The sequence below is a fragment of the Carcharhinus amblyrhynchos genome, chromosome 17 (genome assembly GCF_965287045.1).
Source record: "Carcharhinus amblyrhynchos chromosome 17, sCarAmb.v2.hapA, whole genome shotgun sequence".
Taxonomy (NCBI): Eukaryota; Metazoa; Chordata; class Chondrichthyes; order Carcharhiniformes; family Carcharhinidae; genus Carcharhinus; species Carcharhinus amblyrhynchos.
Genome location: NC_137340.1, coordinates 55,789,233 through 55,807,170, shown reverse-complemented (window position 1 = coordinate 55,807,170; position 17,938 = coordinate 55,789,233). Strand labels below are relative to the sequence as shown.

The window sequence follows — 17,938 nt, the reverse complement described above, 5'->3', positions numbered from 1 at the left end:
TGTATGGGACTGTGTGCTGGTGTATGGGGATGTGTGCTGGTGTATGGGGATGTGTGCTGGTGTATGGGACTGTGTGCTGGTGTATGGGGATGTGTGCTGGTGTATGGGACTGTGTGCTGGTGTATGGGACTGTGTGCTGGTGTATGGGGATGTGTGCTGGTGTATGGGACTGTGTGCTGGTGTATGGGGACTGTGTGCTGGTGTATGGGGACTGTGTGCTGGTGTATGGGGCTGTGTGCTGGTGTATGGGGCTGTGTGCTGGTGTATGGGACTGTGTGCTGGTGTATGGGGCTGTGTGCTGGTGTATGGGGCTGTGTGCTGGTGTATGGGGATGTGTGCTGGTGTATGGGACTGTGTGCTGGTGTATGGGGATGTGTGCTGGTGTATGGGACTGTGTGCTGGTGTATGGGACTGTGTGCTGGTGTATGGGGCTGTGTGCTGGTGTATGGGACTGTGTGCTGGTGTATGGGACTGTGTGATGGTGTATGGGACTGTGTGCTGGTGTATGGGGATGTGTGCTGGTGTATGGGGCTGTGTGCTGGTGTATGGGGCTGTGTGCTGGTGTATGGGACTGTGTGCTGGTGTATGGGGCTGTGTGCTGGTGTATGGGACTGTGTGCTGGTGTATGGGGATGTGTGCTGGTGTATTGGGATGTGTGCTGGTGTATGGGACTGTGTTGTGGTGTATGGGGATGTGTAGTAATTACAACTTGTGATCACTTCAGGATAAATGCTTTTCCTGCCCAGCGGAAGGTTGCCCCACCATGGGATACAAAATTGGGGCTTATCGACCTGCCCCTGGCCTCCTGCACCAGAAATTCTACCTTCAGACTGGGGACGCCAGCCCCTTTGGACGTGAGTATGGAACTGTATCGTCACACACTGTCCTACTGCATGTTTGAGTTGGTTTTCACTGCGGAGGATCATAAGGCCATTCAGCCCATCGAGTCTGCACTGAAAACAATCTCACCAAGTCCTTATCCCCATACATTTACCCTGTTAATCCCTCTAACCTACACATCCCAGGACAGTAAGGGACAATTTAGCACGGCCAATGTACCCTAACCAGCATGTCTTTCGGACTGTGGGAGGAAACCGGAGCACCCGGAGGAAACCCACGCAGAGACGGGGAGAACGTGCAGACTCCACACAGACAGTAACTCAAGCTGGGAATTGAACCCAGGTCCCTGGCGCTGTGAGGCAGCAGTGCTGACCCATTGTGCCACCGTGCCAGCTTGATACAAGCAGTATCCCAGAAATAACTGTAAACCAGGAACAGGAAGGGAGAGAGGAACTCAGGAAAATTCCAGTCACTGGGAAGTGATACTGAGCTAGTTGGTGGGTCAGCGGGCTGACAAATCCCCAGGTCCAGATGGACTTTACCCTCGGTGAAAGAAGTGGCGAGTGAGATAGTTGATGTGAGACAAACAGCGAAAATGCTGGATAATCTCAGCAGGTCGATGGAGAGAGAATAGAGGGCCGAAGGGCCTGTTTCCTGTGCTGTGTTGTTCTTTGTTCTTTGTTTCAACTCTAAATGACCCTTTGTCAGAGTGTCTGATGAAGGGCCATCCACAATTGAAACGTTGGCTCTATTCTCTCCCCACAGGTGTTGTCAGACCTGCTGGGATTTTCCAGCATTTTCAGTTTTTGTTTCAGATTCCAGCATCCACAGTATTTTGCTTTTGTTGGGATATGTTGATATAATCCCTGGATTCGGGGAAGGTTACAGTAGAATAGAAGATAGAAAATGTAACTCCTTTATTCAAAGACGGAGGGAGACAGAAAGCTGGAAACTACAGGCCAGTTGGTCTAACATCTGTTGAGGGAAAATGTTAGAAGCTATTATTAAAGATGTCGCAGGGAGCTTGGAAAAATTCAAGGCAATCGGGCAACATGGTTTTGTGAAAGAGAAATCACGTTTCACCAATTTATTGGCGTTCTCTGAAGGCGTCCGTGTGCTGCGGATAAAGGGGAACCAGTGGACGTACTTAAATTTCTAGACAGCATTTGATAAGGTGCCACATCAAAGGTTATTGTGGAAAATAGAAGCTCAGAGTGTAGGGGTAACAAATTGGCATGATTATCAGATTGGCTAACTAACAACAAACCAAAGATAATCATGGATAGGTTATTTTCTGGGTGACAGGGTGTGACAATTGGAGTGCCACAGGGATCAGTGCTGGGGCCGTAACATTTCTATAAATGACTTGGATGATGGAACTGAAGATATGGTTGCTAAATTTGCTGATAACACAGAGATAGGTCAGAAAGTAAATTGTGAAGAGGTCATAAGAGGTTATAAAAAGACAGAGACAGATTAAATGAGAGCAAAAATCCATCAAATGTAGTATAATGTAGATATATGTGAAATTATCCAGAAGAATAAAAAGCTAATTATCTCAATGGTGAGAGATTGAGTAGCTCTAAGATGCAGAGGGATCTGGGTGTCCCAATGCATGAATCACAAAAGGCAAGTGTACCGGGTGCAGCAAGTAATTGGGAAAACTAGCAGAATGTTATCACTTATTGTGAGGGGAATTGAATACAAAGGTAGTGAGGTTATGCTGCAGTTGTACAGGGCATTATTGAGAATCTGGGTGGGAATTTATGGCCTCACTCATCCTGAAACTGTAAAATCCCACCCGTGGTCAGCAGATCTTGTTATGGTTCACCCCTTCCCATTCCGATTCCCGTGGTGGACAGGAATGTAAAATTCTAGCCCATATCTGGAGGATTGTGTACAGTTTTGGTCTCCTTGTTTAAGGAGAGTTGTAAATGTGTTAGAAACAGTTCAGAGAGGGTTTACCAGGTGAATACAGGAATGGGTGGGTTGCCTTTGAGAAAAGGTTGGGTAGGTTAGATTTATATCCACTGGCGTTCAGAAGAGTAAGAGTCAGTGCCCCCTCTCTCTCAGTGCCCTCTCTCTCTCAGCGCCCTCTCTCTCAGTGCCCCCTCTCTCAGTGCCCTCTCTCTCAGTGCCCCCCTCTCTCAGTGCCCCCCTCTCTCAGTGCCCCCCCTCTCTCAGTGCCCCCTCTCTCTCAGTGCCCCCTCTCTCTCAGTGCCCTCTCTCTCAGTGCCCTCTCTCTCAGTGCCCTCTCTCTCAGTGCCCTCTCTCAGTGCCCCCTCTCTCTCAGTGCCCTCTCTCTCTCAGTGCCCTCTCTCTCAGTGCCCCCTCTCTCAGTGCCCTCTCTCTCAGTGCCCCCTCTCTCTCAGTGCCCCCTCTCTCTCAGTGCCCTCTCTCTCAGTGCCCTCTCTCAGTGCCCTCTCTCAGTGCCCCCTCTCTCTCAGTGCCCTCTCTCTCAGTGCCCTCTCTCTCAGTGCCCTCTCTCTCAGTGCCCCCTCTCTCAGTGCCCCCTCTCTCTCAGTGCCCCCTCTCTCTCAGTGCCCCCTCTCTCTCAGTGCCCTCTCTCTCAGTGCCCCCCTCTCTCAGTGCCCTCTCTCTCAGTGCCCCCTCTCTCAGTGCCCTCTCTCTCAGTGCCCTCTCTCTCAGTGCCCCCCTCTCTCAGTGCCCTCTCTCTCAGTGCCCTCTCTCTCAGTGCCCCCTCTCAGTGCCCCCTCTCTCTCAGTGCCCCCCTCTCTCAGTGCCCTCTCTCTCAGTGCCCCCTCTCTCTCAGTGCCCCTCTCTCTCAGTGCCCCCTCTCAGTGCCCCTCTCTCTCAGTGCCCCCTCTCAGTGCCCCCCTCTCTCAATGCCCCCTCTCTCTCAGTGCCCCCCTCTCTCAGTGCCCCCTCTCAGTGCCCCTCTCTCTCAGTGCCCTCTCTCTCAGTGCCCCCCCTCAGTGCCCCCCTCTCTCTCAGTGCCCTCTCTCTCAGTGCCCTCTCTCTCAGTGCCCCCTCTCAGTGCCCCCTCTCTCTCAGTGCCCTCTCTCTCAGTGCCCCCTCTCTCTCAGTGCCCCCTCTCAGTGCCCCCCTCTCTCAGTGCCCCCTCTCTCTCAGTGCCCCCTCTCTCTCAGTGCCCCTCTCTCTCAGTGCCCCCTCTCAGTGCCCCCCTCTCTCAGTGCCCCCTCTCTCTCAGTGCCCCCTCTCTCTCAGTGCCCCCTCTCTCTCAGTGCCCTCTCTCTCAGTGCCCCCTCTCTCTCAGTGCCCCCTCTCTCTCAGTGCCCCCTCTCAGTGCCCCCCTCTCTCAGTGCCCCCTCTCTCTCAGTGCCCCTCTCTCTCAGTGCCCCCTCTCAGTGCCCCCCTCTCTCAGTGCCCCCTCTCTCTCAGTGCCCCTCTCTCTCAGTGCCCCCTCTCAGTGCCCCCCTCTCTCAGTGCCCCCCTCTCTCTCAGTGCCCCTCTCTCTCAGTGCCCTCTCTCTCTCAGTGCCCCCTCTCTCTCAGTGCCCCCTCTCTCTCAGTGCCCTCTCTCTCAGTGCCCCCTCTCTCTCAGTGCCCCCTCTCTCTCAGTGCCCCCTCTCTCTCAGTGCCCCCTCTCTCTCAGTGCCCCCTCTCTCTCAGTGCCCCTCTCTCTCAGTGCCCCCTCTCAGTGCCCCCTCTCTCTCAGCTCTCAGTGCCCCCCTCTCTCAGTGCCCCCTCTCTCTCAGTGCCCCCTCTCTCTCAGTGCCCCCCTCTCTCAGTGCCCCCTCTCTCTCAGTGCCCCCTCTCAGTGCCCCCTCTCTCTCAATGTGACTGAATGCTTTCTCTCCTGTCCTCTCTGCCAGGTTGGCGTTACAATGTGTCTGTGACTCTCTCCGGCAAACACCCAGTGTCCGGAGTTGTGTCTGTCGCTCTGTACGGGACCAAGGGAAACAGCCGCCAACATCCTGTCGTCAAGTAAGTGTTGGTCTGAGCAAGAATCTTTAGTCGACATCATCTCCTTATTACAACCGTTGTGACATCAGCACCGGTCTCCTGTTAATAATTCATTGTCTGGTTATTAAACACTGGAGTAATTCATTTTCATTCTTAATAACTTCATTCAAATATTCCACCCATTCATGGAATGTCTCACCAATATCGGATCTACGATTATTCACCGCCTCGGCTCAGACTGGGATTTCCCACCCATTCTGCTGGGGGCAGTTATCACATTCCATCTCTGAGCTGGAGGCCTCAACTGTCCACTGGATCACTGGATTAGACAGAACTGTTCAACTGATCACTGGATCACCCAGAGAACTGTCTAACTAGATCACACAGTGAGCTGTTCAGTGGATCACACTGTGAGCAGTTTCATCAGTCACTGGATCACTTGATCACACAGTGAACGGTTTCCCTGGTCACTGGATCACTTGATCACACAATGAGCTGTCTAGCTTATCACTTGATCACACAGTGAGCTAATCACTGGATCAGTGAACCACACGGCCAGCCTCCACAGGATCACTGGATCACAAGTGAGCTGTTTAACTTATCACATGGTCACTGGATCACACAATGGGTTGTTTCACTTGTCACTTGATCACTAGATCACACAGTGAACTGTTTAGCTGTTCACTGGATCATACAGTGAGTGGATCACTGGATCACACTGTGGGCTGTCCAGTGGATCACTACATCATAATTGAACCGACAACATGATCATTGGATCATACAGTGAGCTGATGACTGGATCACTGGATCACTCATTGATCTTTCAGCTCCAGTTCTAAGTTTGAATCTTATGTGGGGATTTGACTTTCTCCAGAACGAAACTTCACCCAAAGAGAACGTACTGGGCACTGGTTGATATCGAACTGGACGTGGGTGAAGTTACCAAAGTGAAGTTCCTGTGGAACAATAACCTGATTAGCATATTCCACCCAAAACTGGGAGCAACCAGTATCACATTGGAACGGCCAGGAACCAGGAACCGGGCCAGGTTAGTGACTGCAAATCAGAGACTCGGAGCTTGTGGAAGGGAATGGGTGACACCGGGAGAAGCCACACTCACCAGGGGTTACAGCACCAAGGATCACAACATTAACTCAGATCACCAACCTCCACTCAGAGGATCCTGCACCAAACAACAACCCAGAATCTTCACTGACGCTACACAGTCAGTGATGAGGGAATGCCGCACTGTCAGAGGGGCAGTGCTGAGGGAGTGCCGCACTGTCAGAGGGTCAGTGCTGAGGGAGTGCCGCACTGTCAGAGGGGCAGTGCTGAGGGAGTGCCGCACTGTCAGAGGGTCAGTGCTGAGGGAGTGCCGCACTGTCAGAGGGTCAGTGCTGAGGGAGTGCCGCACTGTCAGAGGGTCAGTACTGAGGGAGTGCCGCACTGTCAAAGGGTCAGTGCTGAGGGAGTGCCGCACTGTCAGAGGGTCAGTACTGAGGGAGTGCCGCACTGTCAGAGGGTCAGTGCTGAGGGAGTGCCGCACTGTCAGAGGGTCAGTGCTGAGGGAGTGCCGCACTGTCAGAGGGTCAGTGCTGAGGGAGTGCCGCACTGTCAGAGGGTCAGTCCTGAGGGAGTGCCGCACTGTCAGAGGGTCAGTGCTGAGGGAGTGCCTCACTGTCAGAGGGTCAGTACCGAGGGAGTGCCACACTGTCAGAGGGTCAGTGCCGAGGGAGTGCCGCACTGTCAGAGGGTCAGTGCCGAGGGAGTGCCGCACTGTCAGCGGGTCAGTGCTGAGGGAGTGCCGCACTGTCAGAGGGTCAGTACCGAGGGAGTGCCACACTGTCAGAGGGTCAGTGCTGAGGGAGTGCCGCACTGTCAGAGGGTCAGTGCTGAGGGAGTGCCGCACTGTCAGAGGGTTAGTGCTGAGGGAGTGCCGCACTGTCAGAGAGTCAGTACTGGGGGAGTGCCGCACTGTCAGAGGGTCAGTACTGAGGGAGTGCCGCACTGTCAGAGGGTCGGTACTGAGGGAGTGCCGCACTGTCAGAGGGTCAGTGCTGAGGGAGTGCCGCACTGTCAGAGGGTCAGTGCTGAGGGAGTGCCGCACTGTCAGAGGGTCAGTGCTGAGGGAGTGCCGCACTGTCAGAGGGTCAGTACTGAGGGAGTGCCGCACTGTCAGAGGGTCAGTGCTGAGGGAGTGCTGCACTGTCAGAGGGTCAGTGCTGAGGGAGTGCCGCACTGTCAGAGGGTCAGCGCTGAGGGAGTGCCACACTGTCAGAGGGTCAGTGCTGAGGGAGTGCCGCACTGTCAGAGGGTCAGTGCTGAGGGAGTGCTGCACTGTCAGAGGGTCAGTGCTGAGGGAGTGCCGCACTGTCAGAGGGTCAGCGCTGAGGGAGTGCCGCACTGTCAGAGGGTCAGCGCTGAGGGAGTGCCGCACTGTCAGAGGGTCAGTGCTGAGGGAGTGCCGCACTGTCAGAGGGTCAATAGGTTTGATGTTGTCTAAGGCTGGAAGTAACAGTTTTGGATGAATTCTGTAATTCTTCTTCCTTTTTTTCTCCTGGTAGTTTCCGTTTTTGTGGGAATGACGTGGTTGCGGAGGAGACCTTACAAACCCTGACACCCTGTGCCGACTCGGAGCTGCTGTGAGCTGTGCCGATCCATCCGGACCCAAATCTCTTAGACAACGAAGCAAAACTCAGGCTCCACCTCTCACCATGACAACCGGAATGTTTCTGCAAATTGTCCTGGGAAATTTGGAATGTAAGGATGGGGGCACAAAAAGCATCAACTTCACGGAGTTTGATCCAATATTTTTGATCCGGGATATGCCAATGTCAGGAAATATGTCCAGCATCACTGTGTAAAAACATCACTGTGTCCGAACCAATGTCCCTCCTTTAGAACCAAGGAGATACCTGGTTACAAATGCAGTCAGCAAGCCTCACTGGCAGATTCACTTTGATCTAAAATTCTGAATTAATCAAATAAAAAAGCTACTCCTTCATTGGCTAATCTCATTATTCAATAGAATTGCAACAGTCAATTTACAGATTACACTGAACAACATGGAATAACGTGGAACAGTCAGGAGGTGACCAATTAATGGGTCATTGGGATGGTGTACAGTAGGAGTGAACGGGAAGGGGTTTAGATACATTGGGATTGTGTACAGTGGGAGTGAATGGGAAGAGGTTTGATCCATTGGGATTGTGGACAGTGGGAGTGAATGGGAATGGGTTTGATCCATTGGGACTGGGGACAGTGGGAGTGAATGGGAAGAGATTTGGTTATATTGGGATTTTGAATAGTGGGAGTGAATGAGAAGGGGTTTGATTCATTGGGGTCGTGTACAGTGGGAGTGAACGGGAAGGGGCTTAGATCCATTGGGATTGTGTACAGTGGGAGTGAACGGGAAGGGGTTTAGATCCATTGGGATTGTGTACAGTGGGAGTGAACGGGAAGGGGTTTAGATCCATTGGGATTGTGTACAGTGGAAGTGAACGGGAAGGGGTTTAGATCCATTGGGATTGTGTACAGTGGGAGTGAACGGGAAGGGGTTTAGATCCATTGGGATTGTGTACAGTGGGAGTGAACGGGAAGGGGTTTAGATCCATTGGGATTGTGCACAGTGGGAGTGAACGGGAAGGGGTTTAGATCCATTGGGATTGTGCACAGTGGAAGTGAACGGGAAGGGGTTTAGATCCATTGGGATTGTGTACAGTGGGAGTGAACAGGAAGGGGTTTAGATCCATTGGGATTGTGTACAGTGGAAGTGAACGGGAAGGCGTTTAGATCCATTGGGATTGTGTACAGTGGGAGTGAACAGGAAGGGGTTTAGATACATTAGGATTTCGGACAGTGGGAGTGAACGGGAACAGGTTTGATCCATTGGGATTGTGGACAGTGGGAGTGAACGGGAACGGGTTTGATCCATTGGGATTGTGGACAGTGGGAATGAACGGGAAGGGGTTTAGATCCATTGGGATTGTGGACAGTGGGAGTGAACGGGAAGGGGTTTAGATCCATTGGGATTGTGTACAGTGGGAGTGAACGGGAAGGGGTTTAGATCCATTGGGATTGTGCACAGTGGGAGTGAACAGGAAGGAGTTTAGATCCATTGGGATTGTGTACAGTGGGAGTGAACAGGAAGGGGTTTAGATACATTAGGATTTTGGACAGTGGGAGTGAACGGGAACAGGTTTGATCCATTGGGATTGTGGACAGTGGGAGTGAACGGGAACGGGTTTGATCCATTGGGATTGTGGACAGTGGGAGTGAACGGGAAGGGGTTTGATCCATTGGGATTGGGGACAGTGGGAGTGAACGGGAACGGGTTTGATCCATTGGGATTGTGGACAGTGGGAATGAACGGGAAGGGGTTTGATCCATTGGGATTGGGGACAGTGGGAGTGAACAGGAAGGGGTTTGATCCATTGGGATTGCGGACAGTGGAGTGAACGGGAATGGGTTTGATCCATTGGGACTGCGGACAGTGGAGTGAATGGGAAGGGGTTTGATCCATTGGGATTGGGGACAGTGGAGTGAATGGGAAGGGGTTTGATCCATTGGGATTGGGGACAGTGGCATGAATGGGAATGGGTTTGATCCATTGGGATTGTGGACAGTGGGAGTGAATGGGAATGGGTTTGATCCATTGGGATTGGGGACAGTGGCGTGAATGGGAATGGGTTTGATCCATTGGGATTGTGGATAGTGGGAGTGAATGGGAATGGGTTTGCATTATCTAGTTTTTATAGCTATGGAGTAGGTTGGAATATTCTATGAAATGGGAGTGAGTGATCCCACCAATGACTAACTGGATTGAAATTCAATTCTGCTTCAATTTAATTTGGGCTTTTCACAGGAATATTAAAGTTTGACGGAAGATCGACAAAGCTTCTGAAAGCTTTCCATGCATTGTAGTGTTCTTACTTTGTACTAAACATTTACTCGACATTATTTGTGAAGCAGACAGCTGCAAATGTGTCAGACTGTGGGATTATATGACTTTTCAGAGAGAGCCACATTGTCCTCAGGTGACTGGCAATGCATCAACTAATATTCATCATGCATAATCTGAGAATAACACATTGGATGGACATGGCTAAGGACTAAAGAAAAATCTCTGCTTGAGTTTTTGACCTGTCAAATAGAGGCAGATTTGTGTTTAAACAGACTTCTCAAACAACATAGGGTTAGATACAGAGTAAAGCTCCCTCTACACTGTCCCCATCAAACACTCCCAGGACAGGGACAGCACAGGGCTAGATACAGAGTAAAGCTCCCTCTACACTGTCCCCCATCAAACACTCCCAGGACAGGTACAGCACGGGGTTAGATACAGAGTAAAGCTCCCCCTACACTCTCCCCATCAAACACTCCCAGGACAGGTACAGCACGGGGTTAGATACAGAGTAAAGCTCCCTCTACACTGTCCCCATCAAACACTCCCAGGACAGGTACAGCACGGGGTTAGATACAGAGTAAAGCTCCCTCTACACTGTCCCCCCATCAAACTCTCCCAGCACAGGGTTAGATACAGAGTAAAGCTCCCTCTACACTGTCCCCCATCAAACACTCCCAGGACAGGTACAGCACGGGGTTAGATACAGAGTAAAGCTCCCTCTACACTGTCCCCCCCATCAAACTCTCCCAGCACAGGTACAGCACGGGGTTAGATACAGAGTAAAGCTCCCTCTACACTGTCCCCCATCAAACACTCCCAGGACAGGTACAGCACGGGGTTAGATACAGAGTAAAGCTCCCTCTACACTGTCCCCCCATCAAACACTCCCAGGACAGGTACAGCACGGGGTTAGATACAGAGTAAAGCTCCCTCTACACTGTCCCCCATCAAACACTCCCAGGACAGGTACGGCACGGGGTTAGATACAGAGTAAAGCTCCCTCTACACTGTCCCCATCAAACACTCCCAGGACAGGTACAGCACGGGGTTAGATACAGAGTAAAGCTCCCTCTACACTGTCCCCCATCAAACACTCCCAGGACAGATACAGCACGGGGCTAGATACAGAGTAAAGCTCACTCTACACTGTCCCCATCAAACACTCCCAGGACAGGTACAGCATGGGGTTAGATACAGAGTAAAGCTCCCTCTACACTGTCCCCATCAAACACTCCCAGGACAGGTACAGCACGGGGTTAGATACAGAGTAAAGCTCCCTCTACACTGTCCCCATCAAACACTCCCAGGACAGGTACAGCACGGGGTTAGATACAGAGTAAAGCTCCCTCTACACTGTCCCCATCAAACACTCCCAGGACAGGTACAGCACGGGGTTAGATACAGAGTAAAGCTCCCTCTACACTGTCCCCATCAAACACTCCCAGGACAGGTACAGCACGGGGTTAGATACCGAGTAAAGCTCCCTCTACACTGTCCCCATCAAACACTCCCAGGACAGGTACAGCACGGGGTTAGATACAGAGTAAAGCTCCCTCTACACTGTCCCCCCTATCAAACACTCCCAGGACAGGTACAGCTTAATCATGTGTAACAGATTGACAGTGAATGGAAATTCGCTGTGTGCGAGACGGAGAAAGTTGAAGTATCAGACTGATTATGCTGTGAGCTTTCTGGCTGTCAGCACGGAGACGGGTTTGAAATGCAGATAAGCTGTTTTTTATTGATTAGTGCATTTTTCAAAGTGACTGATATAAAACTTATTAAATTTCTAACTGATAGTGAGTCACTGACAATCTGTTGTGAGTGGCAGTCATCAGCCTGAGGCAGACAGATCCACAAAAGGGACAGAGAGGGAGCAATATAGAGGGAAAGAGAAATAGAGTGACTGAGGGGGAAGAGAGAAAACAGAGATGTAGACAGAAGAAAGAAACAGTGGGGAAGGTAGAGGGAGATAGAAGGAGAGAAAGACAGATGGAGTGAGAGAGAGGAAATGGTTGAATTCTTCTATTGCAGTTTAAGTCCTGCCAGTGGGTACTGACCACAGTATCTGACACTGCTCTAGCGACATGGGCACCAGTGTGGCAGGAGACCAGCTGGACCCAACTCTCTACCACCCAGACTGTCCTCTCAGTTCAGGAGGGCAGCTGTCCAAAGCCACCTGGCAGCTGAGTAGCAGCAATTGTTAGAGTGGGCACCCCAGAGCTTGGTGTTGTGGTGTTGGGCAGGCCGCTGGGGTCTGCCAGGCAGGTGCTGGTGGGGCGGGGGCAGTCAGGGAGTGCAGGCAGTGTCGTTGCTGTGGGAGTGACAGGCGTGCCCTCCCTGTGTCCCCTCAGAGAGTGCCAGGCAATTGGCAGGTTTCACTGGATGAGCAAGTGGCAGTGAGTCCTAGCATCGATGATAACATAAATGGAGGCAGCAAGCTGGTCTTTTTGGCATCTTACACTGCCCAATGGGACTCCCAGCAGGTGGATGATCTCGAGTCTCCCAGTCACTGACAAACCGATGGCACGGAGGATTCCGGCATCCTCCCAATTCCCAGCCAGGTGGTTCTGTCAACCTTCCAACTTCCAAGCCCATCAACAAGGAGATTATAATTCTGTCCATCGAGGGAAAGAGAGAGAATGCAGCATAGAGAGGAGAGAGAAGCAGATTGACAAAAGGAATGAAACAAAGACAGAACGAGAGAAATGTGGGCAACGTGGGTCATGCATAAATGAGGGCATTGTTTTGCTGCCCATGGGGAGAATGGCAATGTCCGTGTGGAGGTGCTGAATGGGCCTCAGGATCATTGACCATTGCAGCCAGGGTTGGAGCTGGGACTGCGAGCTTGCTGAGTGAGTGGCTGTGCTCTGTGAATGGGGTTACCTGATACAGGGCTTTCTATAAATAACTGGGCCTCAGACTGACTGGCTCCCAGTACAAACTGACCTTTTAAAAGCTTTTGAAGTTACAGATCAGCTCTGAGTAGTATCCTTGAGCAGCTATTTGAAGGTGTGTCGTGAGGAAGGTGAGGACTTAATCTAATCACTTTGCCATTTGAACAAGAATCAATATTTAATAAATGGCCAATTGGCCTCTGAGAGAAAGTGAGAGGTGTGTTACTCTCTGCAGGATTCCCAGCCTCTGAGCTGCTCTTGTAGCCACTGTGTTTATGTGGTGGGTTCAGTTGAGCTTCTGGTCAATGGTAACCCCAAGGATGTTGACAGTAAGGGACATTCAGTGATGGTAACACCACTGAATGTCAAGGGGCAGTGGTTAGAGTGTCTCTTATTGGAGATGATCATTGCCTGGCATTTGTCTGGTGCAAATGTTACTGCCACTTGTCAGCCCAAACCTGGTTATTGTCCAGATCTTGGCGCATTTGAACATGGGCTGCTTCAGTATCTGAGGAGTTGCGAATGTTGTTGAACATCATGCAATCATTGGGGAACATCCCTGCTTCTGACCTTATGATGGAGGGAAAGTCACTGATGAAGCAGCTGAAGATGGTTGGGCCTCAGACACTCCCCTGAGGGACTCCTGCAGAGATGTCCTGGAGCTGAGATGACTGACCCCCCACAACCACAACCATTTCCTATGTACCAGGTCTGACTCCAACCAGCAGAGAGTTTGCCCCCTGATACCCATTGATTCCAGTTTCACTGGGGGTCCTTGATGCCACACTTGGTTAAATGTGGCCTTGATGTCCAGGGCTATCACTCTCACTTCACCCCTGGATTCAGCTCTTTTGTCCATGTGGTGGTGAGATTATGGCAGTGTCTCTAATTAGTCTCCCCTCAATCTGGTTTCCAATGTGGAGTGCCAGAAGTGCAGACAAGGTTCGTGGGTGGAGAAGGGACTCACAATGTTGAAATGGCGGCGTGGGCTCGTTGGGCCGAAGGGCCTGTTTCCCGTGCTGTGTTGTTCTTTGTTTGTTCTTTGAGATTATTCCAGTGGGATTATGGTGGTGAGATTATCTAAAGGTTGTTATTCTGGTGAGATAATTCTGCTGAGATAATGGTGGTGTGATCATTCCAATGAGATTATGATGGTGAGGTTATGATAGTTTGTTTATGGCAATGATCTTAATTTGGTGAGATTGTAATGTTGAGATTATGGTGTGATCTTATTCTGGTGAGATTACGGCAGTGTGATTATAATAGCGATATTATCTATCCTGCTGAGATTACAATGGTAAAATTATGGTGTTGATAATATGGCAGTGAGATTATCAACATAACATTTTGATTATGAGTTTGAGATAATTTTGGTGATAGTGTTTTCTTTATGGCAGTGAGATTATGGTGATGAGATAATTCCTGTGAGATTTAAATGTTGATATTATAGCACTGAGATTATTCTGGTGCAATAACTGTGGTGAGACTATGATGTTAAGATTACGATGGTGACTTTACGATTGATGAGACTATGGCAGTCAAATTTCTCCGGTGAGATTATACTGGTGGTGTGATGATGCTGAGATTATCTATTGAATCATAGAATCCCTCCAATGCAGAAGGAGGCTATTTGGCCCATTGAGTTTGCACCGATGATAAACCCACACAGACCCTGTAATCCCACATAATTACCCCACTAATCCCTCTGACACTGAGGGAGAATTTATCATTTTAAAGTTTATTTATTAGTCACAAGTAGCGCTTTACATTAATACTGCAATGAAGTTACTGTGAAATTCCCCTAGTTTCCACAGTCCAGCACCTGTTTGGGTCAATGCACCCTAACCAGCATGTCTTTCAGACTGTGGGAGGAAACTGGAGCACCCGGAGGAAACCCACACAGATACGGGGAGAACATACAAACTCCACACTATCAGTGACCCAAGCTGGGAATCGAACCCGGGTCCCTGGCACTGTGAAGCAATAATGCTAACCACTGTGCTGTCCAACTGTTGTGATTTTGTTCCCTTTAATTAATACACTTAGTTCCCTTTTTGAAATCATTAATATATAATGTGAACAGCTGCGGTCCCAGCACAGTTCCCTGTTGAACCTCAACAGTCACTATTAAAGACCCATTTATGCCAACTCTTTGCTTCCTGTCTGCTAACCAGCTTTCTATCCATCTCAAGACACTACCTTAGATTATGGTGAGATGATGTTGGTGAGATTATTGCCGTGAAATTTTTCTGAGATTATTGCAGTGAGTTTATTCCAGTGAGATTATGGTAGGGAGTTTATGGGCAGTGAGATTATGGCATGAGTTTCTAGTGGTGAGATTATGAAAGTGAGATTTTGGCAATGAAATTACAGTGATTAAATTATCAAAATAATATTTGTTCAGTGAGATTATGAGATTGAGATTATTCTGGTGACATTATGGTGAAAGGTTGTGGCAGCAAGATTATGGTGTTGATTACTTTGGTCATATTCTGGTGGTGATTTTATGACAGCCAGAAAATGGTGTAAAGATAGTGATGGCGAGTTTATCTCGGTGAGATTTTGGTGGTGGGATTTTGTGGTCGTCTGACAATATGAAAATATGGCAGTGGGATTATTCAGTGATATTGTAGTTGTGGGATTATGGCGATGAGATTATTCCGGTGAGATAATTCTGGTGAGATTATGGCAATGAGACAATGGTGGTGAAACTATGGGAGTGTGATTATTCCGTTGAGATTATGGTGTTGAGATTATCAGTGAGATTATGGCAATGATATAATGACAGTCAGATTATTGCGGTGAGATTATGGTGGTGAGATTAACCTGGTGAGATTATTGCAGTAAGATTTTGCGGTGAGAATTTGGCAGTTGAGATATGGTAGTGAGACTATTATGGTGATATTATGGCAGAGGGATTATGACAGTGAGACAATTACAATGAGATGAAGGTGGTTCAATTATGAAGTTGAGATTATGCATTGAGATTATTCTGGTGATATTATTCCACTGAGATTATGGTGGTGAGGTTTTGTAATGAGTTTATTGCAGCGGTATTATGGTAATGACATTATTCCAGAGTGATTATGATGGTGAGACTATGGCAATGAGATTATTTTGGGGAGATTATGATGGGGAGATTATCCCAGTGAGATGATCCGGTGAGATGATCTGGTGAGATGATCCCGGTGAGATGATCCGGTGAGATTATCCCGGTGAGAGGATCTGGGTGAGATTGTCCCGATGAGACTGTCCTGGTGAGATTGTCCTGGAGAGATTATCCTGGAGAGATTATCCTGATGAGATTATCCCAGTGAAATTATCCCAGTGAGATGATCCCAGTGAGATTATCCTGTTGAAATTATCGTGGTGATATTATCCTGGTGAGATTGTCCCGGTGAGATTATCGTGGTGAGATTATCCTGGTGAGATTGTCCCGGTGAGATTATCGCGGTGAGATTATCCTGGTGAGATTGTCCCGGTGAGATGATCCCAGTGAGATTGTCCCGGTGAGATTGTCCTGGTGAGATTATCCTGGTGAGATTATCCTGGGGAGATTATCCTGGGGAGATTATCCTGGGGAGATTGTCCCGGTGAGATTGTCCTGGTGAGATTGTCCCGGTGAGATTGTCCCGGTGAGATTATCCTGGGGAGATTATCCTGGGGAGATTATGGTGATTCAAAGAATCATCACAAGTTTGATACCAGTTGGAACTCAGTAAGAAAAGACACAAATAAAAACAATTCATTTTTTATTTACATTGTGTAAACACTGATTGATGGAGAAACAGGCTGGAAACTCCAGGGTTTGATAAAAAAATAACAACTCTACAAAACTCAAAGGGCTCTGTAATGAGGAGGATGTTGGCAGTAACTGTGGGGAGGAATATCCGACAAACTAACAGGCAGATTGAAAGATTGTATATGAGGAGTGTCTGAAGCATTTCCACTCAGTGACTGATTGTAAACTGTATCAAGTTTCAATCCATGTCCGTGTGAATTCCCAGACATCCCAAGTTGCTGATATGAACAAATACCAGCGTTCCAATTGAACAGCAATTATCAATGAGACACCGAGAAGAAGCTCTTCCCAAACTCCCAATCCCAACAACCCATCAAGTAGGAGCAACATTGGCCAATAGGATTGAGCTGCTTGATTGTCTGGGTGCTGATTGGTTGGGTGGAGTAAATTGGACATCCCAAATACTGCAAATCAAAGCTGTTCAAGTAACAAAAATCTCATTCCCTGGCGAAGGAGGAAAGTGATTGTGGATAAAATAAACATTTTGGAAAAGCTTGGTGGAAATAATGCCTTGGCTTGTTTCGCCGTGCCAAAGGTTCTATGTAAATGCAAGCTTTAGCTGGTGAAATACAGAGAAGGCCCATCAGCATCTGAGAGACAGAAAGAGAGACCAAGTTTGTACCTCAGCTAAGGTAGCACCAACTGCATCAGTGCATTCGCACTCAAAGCCTTGACATGGAGTCCTCCCCAGTATCAATATTTATTACTCACTGAAAATCAATAAAAACAATTTACCCAGTCACTATCACACTGCTGTCTGTGGGATCTTACTGTGTACAATTTATTGCCTACATTTGACGGCAATTAAAAAAGTATCACATTGATTGTGTAGGACATCCCGAGGCTGTGAAATTGGGTTTGAAAATGTGAGATCTTTATTCCTTTCAGATGCTGACTGAACGCCTGTGCATTTTCACTGCTTTTTACCTTCATTTCTGATTCCCAGCATTGGCAGTTGACATCATTGGGAGTAGTTTCACCGTGACATCTCTTCTCCCAGAGCATTTTTCTCATATAAAAATAAATCAGAGACTCTTCAGTTACAGGGTGTAGTGCTGGCAGAACTAACTTCTGTTTTTTTTTTCATTTTCGTCATAATTTACACAAGAATTGTAGAAAGTTGATTACAGAAAATAGTGATCGTAAGTGCATAACTTATTTTGAAAGCTGGGTCCATTTTTAGAAAGGGGTCTGCATGCTGGAATCATCAGGAATTTCAGCAAGATTCTGAGCAGACACGTTTAATATTAACACTGACCTTCAGAAAACAAAATACTTTCATCACTAATTTTTAACCATTATTTTATATATTTATATATTTATATATATCTATATAGAGGACAGAAAGCTGTCTTTCACATCTCTTTTAAAGTGTACTCACTATTTGTCTTGTAGGATAATGAGTCCCACTGAAGACTAAACATTAGTTTGAATAACAAAAAACATCTTACTGATGAATTGAAGCAATGTTTGTGCACAAACTCACCAATAATTGAGAATGGACATATTTTCCCATTTTAAAAAAGGGGTTGTGTAAACTGTGCAATTCTGTTTTCCCTCTGTACTGATCTGTTCTGTGGACTTGCAAGCTGGTGAAACTGAGAGC

The 17,938-nt window shown here is 48.5% G+C and overlaps 1 protein-coding gene across 1 annotated transcript in view; it reads left to right on the top strand.

The window, feature by feature from the left end:
- The window catches only part of LOC145354267 (inactive pancreatic lipase-related protein 1-like), a 30,350-nt gene extending 22,762 nt beyond the window's left edge, over positions 1-7,588 (top strand). The window contains exons 11-14 of the mRNA XM_080205356.1: positions 725-854; positions 4,637-4,748; positions 5,602-5,775; positions 7,292-7,588. Of these exons, the coding sequence (XP_080061482.1) occupies positions 725-854; positions 4,637-4,748; positions 5,602-5,775; positions 7,292-7,373 (498 nt within the window). The 3' untranslated portion in view covers positions 7,374-7,588. The remainder of the gene's footprint in view (positions 1-724; positions 855-4,636; positions 4,749-5,601; positions 5,776-7,291) is intronic.
- The last annotated feature ends 10,350 nt before the right edge of the window (positions 7,589-17,938 follow it).